Below are 13009 nucleotides of genomic sequence, written 5' to 3' on the forward strand. Positions count from 1 at the left end.
AGCACAGCTAACCAGGGAGGCAGAGAATGATCATAAAACTTCACCTGGCTTGGACGGCACCCACCAAATGTACCCCTGACATACAAATATGTGGTGTTTAACCTGAAAATGACCTATTTCATCTAGCTGTTTTCTATTTCTATATTAGTTTGGCCATATTTACCTAAATTTAAAAAGATCAAGCATTAAAGAATCAAGCTAAGATTAGACTACAGCCAAAGAGAGTTATTCATATTTGTCCCCACATAAAGGGCAGTCTGATATATGCATTCATTCAGCAAATACTACCATGTGTCAGGCACTGTCCAAAGTCTCGGTCATGGGAGTAAATGAAACCAACTCCTACCCCTCCACGTAGCTTACATTCTACTGTGGAGACAAGTGAATAAATAGCAGGTGCTACAGTGCTATGAGGAGCCTTGGTGGCACAGAGGTTAAGTGCTATGGTTGCTAACCAAAAGGTCAGCAGTTCAAATCCACTGGCCGCTCCTTAGAAACCCTATGGGGCAGTTCTACTCTGTCCTATAGGGCCGCTATGAGTAGGAATTGACTCAACAACAATGGGTTTGGTTTTTGGTTTATAAAGCTAGGAAGTAAAATTAAGCAAGATAAGGGGAAAGTGCATAGAGGGAGGAGAATTTAGATATGGTAATCAGGGAAGATCGCCCAAATGAGGTAATGTCAGAGAAGAGACTTGCACCAAGTGAGGGAACAAGCCACATTGATATTTACGTGAAGAGTGGTCCCAGACAGAGGGAAAGGCAAACATAAAGGCCCCGAGGCAGGAACATGCTCGGGTTTGAGTGTATTCAGAATGACAAGGAGGTAAGGGTGGCCAGAGCAGAGTAAGGGAGAAGTAGAGCCATAGGATTATCCAGGGCCTTGCAGACCAAGCGGAGCCCTGCTAGTGAAGTGGTTGAAGAGGTTGGCTGCCAACTAAAAGGTCACCAGTTCGAATCTGCCAGCTGCTCCTTGGAAACCATATGGGGCAGTTCTACTCTGTCCTATAGAGTCACTATGACTCAGAATTGACTTGACTGCAATAGGTTTTTTGGAGACAGCTTAAGACTTTGGATGTTAACTGTGGCAGGAAGACATTGGAGGGTTGAAAGCAAGAAAATCTCACGATCAGTTACATTTTAAAAATGAATTATAGCCCATAAACAGTGTAATGGATTGAATTGTGTCCCCCCAAAATAAGTGTTGTAAATCTTAACCTCAATGCCTGTGGTTATAATCCCACTTGGGAATGAGTTGCCTTTGTTATGTTAACGAAACAGGACTAGTGTAAGGTATATCTTGAGTCAATTGCTTTTGAGATATAAGAGATTAAACAAACGAACAGAAGCAGGGATGAGGGAAGAGAGATTCCATGCTATATGAAGATCAAGGAGAAAAGGAATGCCAGGCCTACAGATGCTAGGGAGAGACAAGGACCTTTCCCCAGAGCCAACAGAGACAGAAAGCCTTCCCCTAGAGCTGGTGCCCTGAATTTGGACTTCTAGCCTCCTAATTGTGAGAAAATATATTTGTTTGTTAAAACCACGCCCCTGTGGTATTTGCTATGGCAGCACTAGATAACTAATACACACAGCAAAGTCAATGAGTTTTTTTTGTTATTCAACAGGAAAAATCAGTCACGTGCATTGTTTTGCCTCACTTACAGTAACTGTTGCAGGCTTACTATACGCCACGTAACCCTTAGGATGCTCCACCAAGGATACAATGGTCCCGTTCCCAGCTACTATGCTCACTGAGTTTTCAACACTGGCAAAAAGAAAAAAAAGAGTAAGTTAAAATGAAGCTAAGACCATCTTAGAAAAAACATGTTAATGGCTACAATACATTCAGCACTTCACTTGCATTATTTGGCTTAAGGAAATTTAACTCGCAATCTTTGCCCTGGTTTTCACTTTGATAGTCTTTGCTGTATTAGCACTACTTCTATAAAATAAGTTTAACATCTTTCAACATACCTGCCTTTGACCTGAGTCTTAACATAATGTTCGTCACGCCAGACTTTACTGAGTTTAAATTCACGGAATCGATTTTCAATAAAATATCCAAGGTTTTCATCTTTTTCAGATCCAGCCTCACGGGGGACATAGGGACTTTCACTCAGCCGCCTGGAGGAAAAAGATCGCTGTTAAATGTACTAAAGTTTAATTTAAAATAAACATTTAACTCAAGGATCAGGCAAATTTTCTAAAGGCATAACTCAATATTCTCTCTCAGAAAAAAAATCATAGTTAAGATTAATTAACTGTGACCCAAAACTTCTGGACTGACTAGAGACAAACGTGGAAGAAGATCTAAAGTAACTTACGGCTTCAAACTTACTAAAACCAAAGCCTCTTTATCCACTTTAAAGCCCTCTAAGAGCCCATCATGTACTAGGACACCCTGTATTGACATATCTGCTTAGGGTAGTTTTAGGGGAAGTGGGTAGGTTCCAGAAGAGTCATTGTAAGCAAAGTGAAATACAGCAATACTGGTGAACTCAGGATGGAGAGTTTCAGTTTTCATCTACTTTGAAGCGTGAGGACTTCCCTGGAGACAGAAATGCTCCTGGCTTTGGGCTCCCCTGGTTCTTTGTAAATATACTCATGATATTAGTTATTTCATCAGCTTTTGTAGACTTTACTAACTTTAAATCCACAATGCCTAGCGTACAGTATATACAAAGTAGTCACTAATGAGTTAAAAATGCCAAGACCTTTTATTTTAAGACTAAAAGAATTATAGCACCGCTGAAACTACAGGAAGCCAGCAAAAAGTAAACAATGAGCTTGTTCTTTATACACAGAATTAGACGTGCGTCTAAGGAAGATAATAAAAATCTAAGGACAGAAGCCTTAAGGATCGTTTTTGGAGTATGGACTAATGGGTAAGAACCAGTAGAAATCAAGGGAGTCAAGTCGGCGAGGGGATGACCTTGTGGACATCTCAGCATATTTCAAGGGACTTGGATGGAAAATCAGAGCAGGATAAAGTCTGACAGCAAGCAATAAGCTACAAAGAACCAGATGGCAAAAAGATCAAGCACCTGTGAATTTGTTTTAAGAAAAAAAGAGTGTTCCAGAATAATCCTCTACTAACTTTTTCCTGACCAACATAGTTTCAATTCTTTGCTGCCCCTCTAACTAAACATCGGGAAGTCCCGCCTACTCCGAAAGGTCTTTCTTTAAGACTGTCACCTTGTGTTTCACTGCATCTAATAATCGGGAACTATTTCTTTAGATGCTGAGGTTAAACTTACGACCCATCTTAAGCTTACTTGATGGTGCTGGCAAACTCTGCGGTATTCAGTTTCTGTGACAAAATTTTTTTGAGGTCTCCCCAAAATAAGTAAGAAGGTGCCTCAGGAAATTCATCTGCCTCAGGAGCTTCTGGGTCCTCTGTCGCTGAAGGCGCTGTTGCTGACTCTCCCTCACACCCAGCTTTTGGTTCTGCTCGCTTACAATAGCCCAAGTAGCCAATCATAAATCCTAAAGACAAAAGGTTTCAAAACTGAACTCAGAGAATTTCATTTATATTCGTATTTTCAGCTGAGCCTTGAAAGTATGCGTTTTAATCAAATTCTAACAGCTTGAAGATAAATAGTGCCTCTCATTTTTATATATTGGAAACCATTCACTCCAATAAATTATCTAGTAGCATTATTTTAAATAGTGACCTGTTCAAAGCATAGGCACCACTTTTTCTTCCTAGAAGCCTTCCTTGAACCCCTAGGCTGGGCTTCTAGGGTACAAATAGCCTATGTATATTTCCCATATAACATTTATACATTATACTATGTATGTCTCTCTTCTCCCATCAGACTAAGCTAAATGGCAGGTACAGAATCTGAGTTGTAACATCCTAGTGCCTCGCACAAAGGCACTCAAAAAGGTACAAACTAAATACACAAAGGCACTCAAAAAGGTACAAACTAAATATCAACAGACTTCCCAGAGTCAGTTACAAGGAACACGTAAGTTCTCGATGGCCAGTCTCACCAATCAAGAAAAAGATGATTATAGCAATAACACCGTAGCAGATACTGCTATTAAGCCTCCTTGGTTTTGTGACGTTGGCAGGGTTACTCCCCATGGTATTGTCAGCATTTTCTTCTTCATCTGCAGCTATTTTCATCTCCACATGACTGTTGCTGCCATCTACTTGCCGGGCCAGACTAAATCGGGTATACGACAATGATTGTCCACTGAACTGAGATTTTTCAAAAAAGAGAGAGAATGAAGGCGTTACGGAAGAGAAGACAGAAAGGGGATACAAACATTTATGAAAAGTTTGGTCAGGTGCTGTACTTGTCACTATGTCGTTACTATGGCTCCACATACATTCTTAAGGGAAAAGAAGTTCCCCTTCCAAACCCACATTCTTCCGGGTGCCCAGTTCTGCCAATGGCATGAGTGCCAGGTCACACGCTGACCTCCCCCATCTCATTCGAAGGTACTGTTATCTATGTCTATGACTATACACTTTGATCAGCGCTTTCTTTAATGTGTAGTACCTACTCGGCTACCCCCATTTACAATGTCCAAACTACCTGAAACTTCTTACCCGATTTTCCATCATTAACCCTACTATGCACTGAGTATACGCTTCCTTTGTAGTATCAGTTATGCCTCAGGCTACCAGTTCAAATGTAACTGAATACCTGATGATACCTCTGGGTACTATTTCATGCTTAGTGGGCCAAAGTCATGCTTATATACTTCATATTCTTACAAACTGGTAACAGAGAAATACAATTCAAAAGATCTTACCAAGTTAGAGAATGCCGATCTGGCTTGATCCATCATTCTGAGCTGCCACACAGAGGAACCTAGTAACAGAACAGAGAGTTTATATAAGGAAATACCACTGTACCAGATTAGTGAGGGCTTTTCACTCCTGGGTGTCATGGATTGAATTATGTCCCCCCAAAAATGTGTGTATCAACTTGGTTAGGCCATGATTCCCAGTATTGCCTGGCTGGCCTCCATTTTGTGATTGTAATTTTATGTTGAGAGGATTAGGGTGGGATTGTAAACTCAGGTCACCTCCCTGATCTAATGTAAAGGAAGTTTCCCTGGGGTGTAGCCTGCACCCCCTTTTCTCTCTCAAGAGATAAAAGGAAAGGGAAGCAAGCAGAGAGTTGGGGACCTCATACCACTAAGAAAGCAGCAACAGGAGCAGAGCACATTCTTTGGACATGGAGTCCCGGTGCCTGAGAAGCTCCTTGACCAGGGGAAGATTGAGAACAAGGACCTTCCTCCAGAGCTGACAGAGAAAGCCTTCCCCTGGAGCCAATGGCATGAATTTGGACTTGTAACCTACTAGACTGTGAGAAAATTAATTTCATTTTGTTAAAGCCACCCACTTGTGGTATTTGTTGTAGCAGTAATAGATGACCAAAACACTGGGTTAGGTTAGTTATATCACCTTTTTAGAAGGGTCTTTAACAAAAGTATTTAGTTTACATAGCAACTAACTTTTGTGTGATCCTTGGCTAGATCCTGAATTGGCAGTGGGGAGGTATGGGAATAGCTATGAAGGACATATTGGGACAAATAAGAAATGGGAATATGGATTATGCAGTGGATAAGAGTATTCTATCAATGTCAGATCTAGGTGGTGTGGTAACGGTATTGTGTATTTGGAATAGGGCATCCTTGTCTTTAGCAGATGAATGCTGAAGAACTTACAGATGAAGTACCACGCTGTCACACAGTTCAGTGAAAAGTATATAAGAAAAAAAGTGAATGTGACAAAGTGTCAACAGTTGGTGAATCTAGAGAGAGGGTACGTGGATAGCCATTGTACTATTATTTTTTTCTGTAGGCTTTAAAAGTTTTCAAAATTAAAAATGTGGGGAAAACCAGTTAGAATGTAAGTAGATTTAAGTAATCAAATTTAGTAGTCAAAAAGGAACAATGTTAAAAGACAATAGAGTATCACCTGGGTGGGGAAAACGGAAGTAGAATGAAGTCAAGACTATTCATGCAACAAAGAGTAGGAACAAAGCATCTCCAATAGAAGAGAGAAATCCTAACCATTCTGATTAAATTAACAGCTCCTACAAATGATTTGATAAGCTCTTTGATGCAAAAAGAACAGACAAAAGAAAAACAGGGATGATATTTTACAGGTGAAGAGGCCAGTATCTGAGAGGTTAAGTGAATGACTTACTTGTACAAGGCCCAAAAGTAATAATCTAAAAACGAAGTCTAATAGGTTACTGGGTTACAGAAATTGTGTTCTATAAATTTAAGAAATGAACCTTAACTTTTTTTAAAGCAAAATGCACCTCAGTAACCAAGAGAGTCCTACGTTAAGTTAAAACATAGGTATTAACTGAAATCTTCTCATTTTCTCATTAACTTGGTTTGAGGGTATCCAGATGCTCGGAAGTGGCGTTATGCTGAGATTTACTAAACGGACATTTATTGAATACCACCCATTTTAAGGCTTTTCCTATACAAGTACATTTATAGCACATTAAATACCCATATGGCACAAAGCAAGCTGTGAGCAATATTAAAAAAAAAACAACAGTAGACTGCAAAATATAAGACATTATATAAACTGGCATTAGAAAAAGTCCCCTATCTAAAACCTATAAGCAAAAAAAATTAAACTGCCAGCTTTTAAAGACCAGGGTCAATAAGCAATAGATTGTATTCTTAGAAACACAATCTCCTACCCCTTCTGGTAGGAAACCTTTATCTCCGTCACAGCACCAGAACTGTGCAGACCCAATCGCTACAGCCAGAGCTAGAAGGCCCCACCCTAAACCAATTTTAATCACCTTTTTCTGGGAAAAGGCAGCTGACCAGTTTAACACATATCTGAACCAGCCATTCCTCAAGTTTTATACTTTAAAATTAACTTGAAGACTAAAGTGACAAAACATTAAAGAAATGACTTAAGTAAATTATAAGACTGAGCCATTTCAAGTCTGCAGAAACTGCTAGATTAAAAAACAAAAACATGTTGCCATTGAGTCAATTCCAACTCACAGCGACCTACAGGACAGAGTAGAACTGCCCCATAGTCTCCAAGGAGCGCCTGGTGGATTCAAACTGCCGACCTTCTGGTTAACAGACATAGCTCTTAACCACTACGCCACCAGGGTTACCTTAGATATGTAATTATCACTTTGTGTAATTTGAAATCCAAGTACTATTTTTACTGAGAAAACAGATGTTATTTCTATTCCAACCCCAACACCAGAGGCATAAAATTAACAACTATCACATAAGAGAAATCAAGTCACAAGGAAAGAATTGTGAGCCAGGCAATAATTCCTGTTCTGCTCTCATCACTTAACTCCATGTGTGTGAAGACCACACTGCTTCTATGATAGCCCCAAAAGTTAGTCCTCAAGTTTTATATATAACTTGAGTCAATCTTTCACGATGACCTTAACTATAGTAAATAAGTTGTCTATTTAAAAGAACCCCAAATGAATTTTTTTCTAACTCAAATCACTGTAACTTAAGTATTCTAAAAGCATAGGAGAGGGATTTGGTGGCACAATGGCTAAAAACTCAGCTGCTAACCAAGAGGTCAGCAGTTCAAATCCACCAGCCACTTCTTGGAAACTCTATGGGACAGTTCTATTCTATCCTATCCTATAGGGTTGCTGTGAGTCAGAATTGACTCTATGGCAACAGGCACAGGCCACTTTTCAAATAAAATGTAATAAATAACACCAACCTGTCTACGAACGGGTAGTTCTGTTAAAAGATCACATCTCAATACCAAACAACACTTATCTGGCTTACTTCAAGATGCCACCACCAATGCTGATAATTTGTCACAAGAGACACATGCACCAAATACTGCTTTGATTTTTATTTATATTTGTTGTTGTTAGGTGCCATCAAGTCGGTTCTCACTCATAGTGACCCAATGTACAACAGAAGGAAACACTGCCCGGTTCCGTGCCATCTTCACAACTGTTGCTATGTTTGAGCCCCCTATTGCAGCCATTGTGTCAATCCATCCTGTCGAGGGTCTTCTTTTTCACTGACCCTCTACTTTACCAAGCATGATGCCCTTCTCCGGGGACTGGTCCTTCCCGGTAACATTGCCAAGGTACGTGAGGGAGTAAAAATATTTTACATCTTAACATGCTTAATGCACATGAGGTCCCACATATGAAAAAGAATATAATGAAAACCATGAACCTAATCTTTTCCCGTCCCACTATTTAGGTTTATCCTGAATCAGCTGGGCAAACTTGGGTAGTAAGAAGACTTAAAAGAGTAGAAAAACTTTAAAGTTTATGAGGTAGGGCTTAGATCTCAAGCAACCGTTGGAGATACCCATTGTGCAACCAATTTCCCTAGACAGCTGTGCATTTGCCAGGTGGAAGAGATCACCAGAACCTACAAAACCCGTGCATACCTACAATGACCTGACAAGGGATGATCAGGGTCTTACCTAGCTATAAGAGTCCAACTTTATGGGCCTAAAATGAAACGGCAGTGAAGGACATCAAAGAAAGTCAACAGGCTCTTCATTTCCACAGAATTTTCTGAAAAGATACTGTCCAACTTATAAGTCAGAACCACTTAAGTCACTGCAGCCTATTTGTGTTGTGCTAATCTGGGAAAACAGACAACAGGCACACATCCAGAGGAGTCCCACAAGGCCTCAGAAGGTCATTTTTAACCAGCTTTCATTGTTGTTTGATTAGGTTTAGCTGGGGACCTTGCTCCATTCAAGATAAATACATTATCAGAGGCAAATAACTGCCACGCCTTAGGGCAGAATTAGCCAAGTGCACACTTCTCTATCCAACAACCTGCAGCATAGACTAGGTTCACCAGCACCATTACTCGACCAGAACATTCCATCAAAGAAAAGTTAAAGGGTGCAATGTATAGCCCTTTGAAAATATTTCACATCGGTCACAAAATTTTTTAAATTCTGGATTTTCTTGTGAACCATAATGAGTAACTGAGTGGGAAAAACAAATAGCAGGGGGGAAAAAAAAAAAACAATAGCAGCAGGGCTGACCAGTACTTTGTGGTGCAAACGGTTAAGTGGCTTGACTACCAGCCAAAAGGCTGGTCGTTTGAACACACCCAGAAACAGGCCTGGTGATCAACTTCTGAAAGGTCACAGCCTTGAAAACCCTACATGCATTGCCATCGAGTCGATTCCGACTCATAGCAGCCCTGTAGGACAGAGCAGAACCGCCCCATAGAGTTTCCAAGGAGCACCTGGTGGATTCGAACTGCTGACCTTTTGGTTAGCAGCCGTAGCACTTAACCACTACACCACCAGGGTTTCCGAAAACCCTATGGAGCAGTTGTATTCTGCACACGTGGGGTGGCCATGAGTGGGAACTGGCAACTAACTACAGTAACCTGAATTGTCACAGCAGAAAACAACTTCTGGAAATCGATCAACCAAAATGTCTTTGTCAAAGAGGTCAAGCTTCCCAGCTCAGAGACAACTGAATCAGCATCTAGTATTCCAAACTCAAATCTAAACTTAGAATGAAGGCATCAGGTATCCAAATGTTTCTGTAACTGGACAACTATTTCCTCTTTCAATTCTCTTACGGGAGGAAAAAAAAAAAAAGGAATTAAGTTTCCTGGACAAGTGACATGCCCAAGGTCACTACAAGCAGTAGGCAAGAGGGAACATGTTCACCAAAGAGTCACATTACAAGATATTCTTACTCCCCTCCTCCCAACTACCTTTGAGTGCGTGCGCCGAAACAGTGACACAATGGCCCTCTAGTAATTTATCAGTACAGCACAGCTCGTTAGCTGTACCCGTAATTTCCTAAAAGCAAAAGCCGGCCCTAACCCAAATAGCTTTTCTTAGCCTCCAGACCATAAGTTTCGCAAAGCAGAAGTCCAGTTCATGCTGCCTCCCGTCTTGTAGTGGGGACTGTCTACCTGTCCCGACACTCCTAACGTGAGCACCTCACGCGTTCACCCGCCTCCTGCCTCCGGGAACACCGAGAACCTGCACATGCGGCCAAAAGGCAGAGCCAGGCTCATCAGAGAGTTCCCATCCTAAACGCCCGTGACACCGAATCGGGGACAGCTCTGCCCCTTTTTGTGGCGACACCATGGCGGACTCCAAGGAAGCAGAGGGTTACGAGCTCAAGGTCACCCACGAACCCCGACAGCTGTCCCCCGGGGCGGCTTCTCGGCAGCCACGTGCTCGGGCAGAGCAGGCGCGACCCGCGCTCAGGCCGCGTGGCCGCCCGGCGCCGGGGTGACGCCTCGCCCTCGGACCCGCACGCTGCAGCTGTCTCCCGGGTGCGCCGGAGGCCAAGGAGCCCGCAGTGGCGCAGCGCGGAGCGACAGCGCAGGGCAGCCCCTCTCCCCTGCCCGCCCCGGCTGCACCCCGGCGCGCCGCCCCGGCCCCTGCCCTCCCGCCCTGCGCACGTGGGCACTGCAGCACGCCGCCCCGCCCGCCCCAGGCGCCGCAGCCTCCCCGCGGCCCGGCCTGGGGACCCTCGGGCCAGCCTGCAGGCGGGGCAGGGAAGGAGGGCTGGCGGAGATGGAGCCGGCGCCCCTCACTCACGCAGGCTCCGCCACAGCGCAGGCGCCACCGACCGATCCCGACACCTCTGAGGAGATGCGCACCGGCGGCCGGCGGTTTATAGTCCGGCCCGCCCTCCCAGACCCCCTGCCCGTAGGCCTTGCGTCACTTCCGGCAGCACGTTAGGCGGGTGCTTGCTCCAGAAGGACGCGGTGAGCGAGGGGTGCGCGCGCATACGGCAGGGGCTGGCTGCAGCCGGGCGCGCGGCGAGGCAGAAGCCCAAAGGCGGGAAGCGGCGCCCGGGAGGCAGGTGCGAGACTGGCGCTTGGACGTGCGTCTCGGCGGCCTCCTCTGCGGGTGTCGGGGGTGCGGGGAGCCTTGGACGTAACCTTGACCGACCTTCAGTCCCTGATGGCAAGGTCAAATGGTGTTACCATTTACCTATTGGGTCGGTATCGGATACTTAAACTGAAATAATTCTGTAGGTTAAAGTTTAGGTCTTTGACGGAATATGATGAATGAAGCCATGTTATGAATGTATATTTTGCAGTTTCGGAGATGCTGAGGATGAGCAAAAGAGAAATAAAAAGCAGAGTGCAAATTTCTATGGACCATGTATGCAAACTTGACGTGAGCCAGGACTAACGCAGTGCTTTGCATAATGTTTAATATTTGAAGGACTAGAAGGGAAAATAGAAACAAGTGGTATGTTAGGATTGTCGGGGAAATTTCACGTGCGTTGGCATTATGATTATTATAGGATTGTGCAATGCATAACGAAGAAATAAAATTGCATTCCTGTCCCTTTTTAAATTCTTTTCCTAACATTCACATCCTCTCCCTTCCTCTGGGTCAGTAAACTGTCGCCTGGTGAAGGAGATAAAAGAAGTACACAAACAAGAAAACGATCAACACCATAAAAAGATCTGCAGGCGGTCTGAGCCCTTAGGCTCCCGGGAGTGTCCTTTAAAATGCATATCTGATTCCGGGCCTCGGGCTCCTGCTCTTGCCAGTACTCAGCTCCAAAACAGAGGAAGCGCACAAGAAACTGCCCACCGCCCTTCCCCTTGGAGCCTAAAATCCCACTCCGCAAAGAGAAATATTTAAAAATCTCTCCTCACCCACAGGAACCTCGCTGCACCTTAGTGGACCTACACACAGCAGAAAGTGAAGACGAGGAATGGGATAAAAAAAAAAATTCAGACACTGGGGCTAGTCTCTTTGCTGTTTTCCTTGACTGGTGGCGTAGAGAGAGAGAGGAAGGGAGGAAGGAAAGAAGGGAGATAGTATTTTCTGGTGAAAATGTTACCACCTCAGGGAGAAAATGGGCTTAGCAAATGGAGGTCAGGAGAGAACTTAAGAAAATCCAAATAAAAAATTTTTATATCCACTAAAATGAAACAATAAAGATGACACTACTTAAAGACGACGCCAATTATATTATTATTTTCATGCCTTTATTGGTAATAATGGATACTATGCAATTACATTTCCTCTTACCATTCCTTTCTCATTAGAAGCTCTGCAGGATCTCTCTCCCCTGAAGTTGCAAGTACTCAAATATAAATTTATTTTGCCTTGCTGCACCTACTGTACCTACAAAGAGGCAATTTTTCCTCCCCTTGTGCTCCATACAAACATGCAAAGATTTATTTTCTCTGATTTTTTGTTGTCATTGTTGTTGTTATAACATAGCATTAACCCCTACTTCTGGAGGCGCAGTAGTAACTTGAATGCTTGCAATGAAGTAAATTTTGGGTAACCTTTCTTTGAACTGGAATCCCTGGGTGATGCAAGGGCTGACTTGCTCGGCTGCTAACCAGAAGGTGGAAGGTTTGAGTCCACTCAGAGATGCCGTGGAAGAAAGACCTGGTGATCTACTTTTTGAAAACGCAGCCACTGAAAGTCCTGTGCTGCACATTTCTGCTCAGACACACATGCGGTTGCCATGAGCTGGAATGGATTCAACGGCAACTGGTTTTCTAGTTTTTTATTTAAACTACCTGGCACTGCCAAATAGGTATTATTCAATTTCTAACCTTCCACACACTTTTATATAAGACTTACCTTATACTATGGGGCAGTGTCTGGCTACGTAGTGGTTAAGAGTGATGGCTGCTAACCAGAAGGTTGGCAGTTCGAATCTACCAGCTGCTCCTTGGAAACCCTATGGGGCAGTTCTACTCTGTCCTATAGGGTCGCTATGAGTCAAAATTGACTCAACAGCAACGAGTTTGGGTTTTTTTTGTTTTGTTTTGGTACCTTAGACTGGAACTAAAATTCCTGCAGTTTTTCCCAAGGGTACACAAAAATCACATATACTGGAATTTTACATGAAGAAAACTGGAGGTTGGAGAATTACGATACCCATCCATTGCTGTCAAGTCGATTCCGACTCACAGTGACCCCTATGACAGAGTAGAACTGCCCCATAGAGTTTCCAAAGAGCAGCTGGTGCATTTAAACTGCCAACATTTGGTTAGCAGCCATGGCTCACTGTAACTCTTAA

At 43.3% G+C, this 13009-nt stretch overlaps 1 protein-coding gene across 2 annotated transcripts in view; it reads right to left on the reverse strand.

Moving 5' to 3' along the window:
- Positions 1-10648, reverse strand: part of TFRC (transferrin receptor) — a 27072-nt gene extending 16424 nt beyond the window's left edge. The window contains exons 1-6 of one of the 2 annotated variants that reach the window (XM_064295808.1): positions 10543-10648; positions 4770-4828; positions 3999-4209; positions 3278-3488; positions 1977-2126; positions 1665-1767 (exon numbers count right to left, since the gene is read on the reverse strand). In XM_064295808.1, coding sequence (XP_064151878.1) covers positions 1665-1767; positions 1977-2126; positions 3278-3488; positions 3999-4209; positions 4770-4805 — 711 coding nt within the window. In that variant the 5' untranslated portion in view covers positions 4806-4828; positions 10543-10648. Of the gene's footprint in view, positions 1-1664; positions 1768-1976; positions 2127-3277; positions 3489-3998; positions 4210-4769; positions 4829-8433; positions 10177-10542 lie in introns of those variants that run through there. The other variant, XM_064295851.1, reaches the window with a different exon arrangement.
- Positions 10649-13009: the final 2361 nt, after the last annotated feature.

This window comes from Loxodonta africana, chromosome 1 (assembly GCF_030014295.1).
Source record: "Loxodonta africana isolate mLoxAfr1 chromosome 1, mLoxAfr1.hap2, whole genome shotgun sequence".
In the NCBI taxonomy this organism is placed as follows: domain Eukaryota; kingdom Metazoa; phylum Chordata; class Mammalia; order Proboscidea; family Elephantidae; genus Loxodonta; species Loxodonta africana.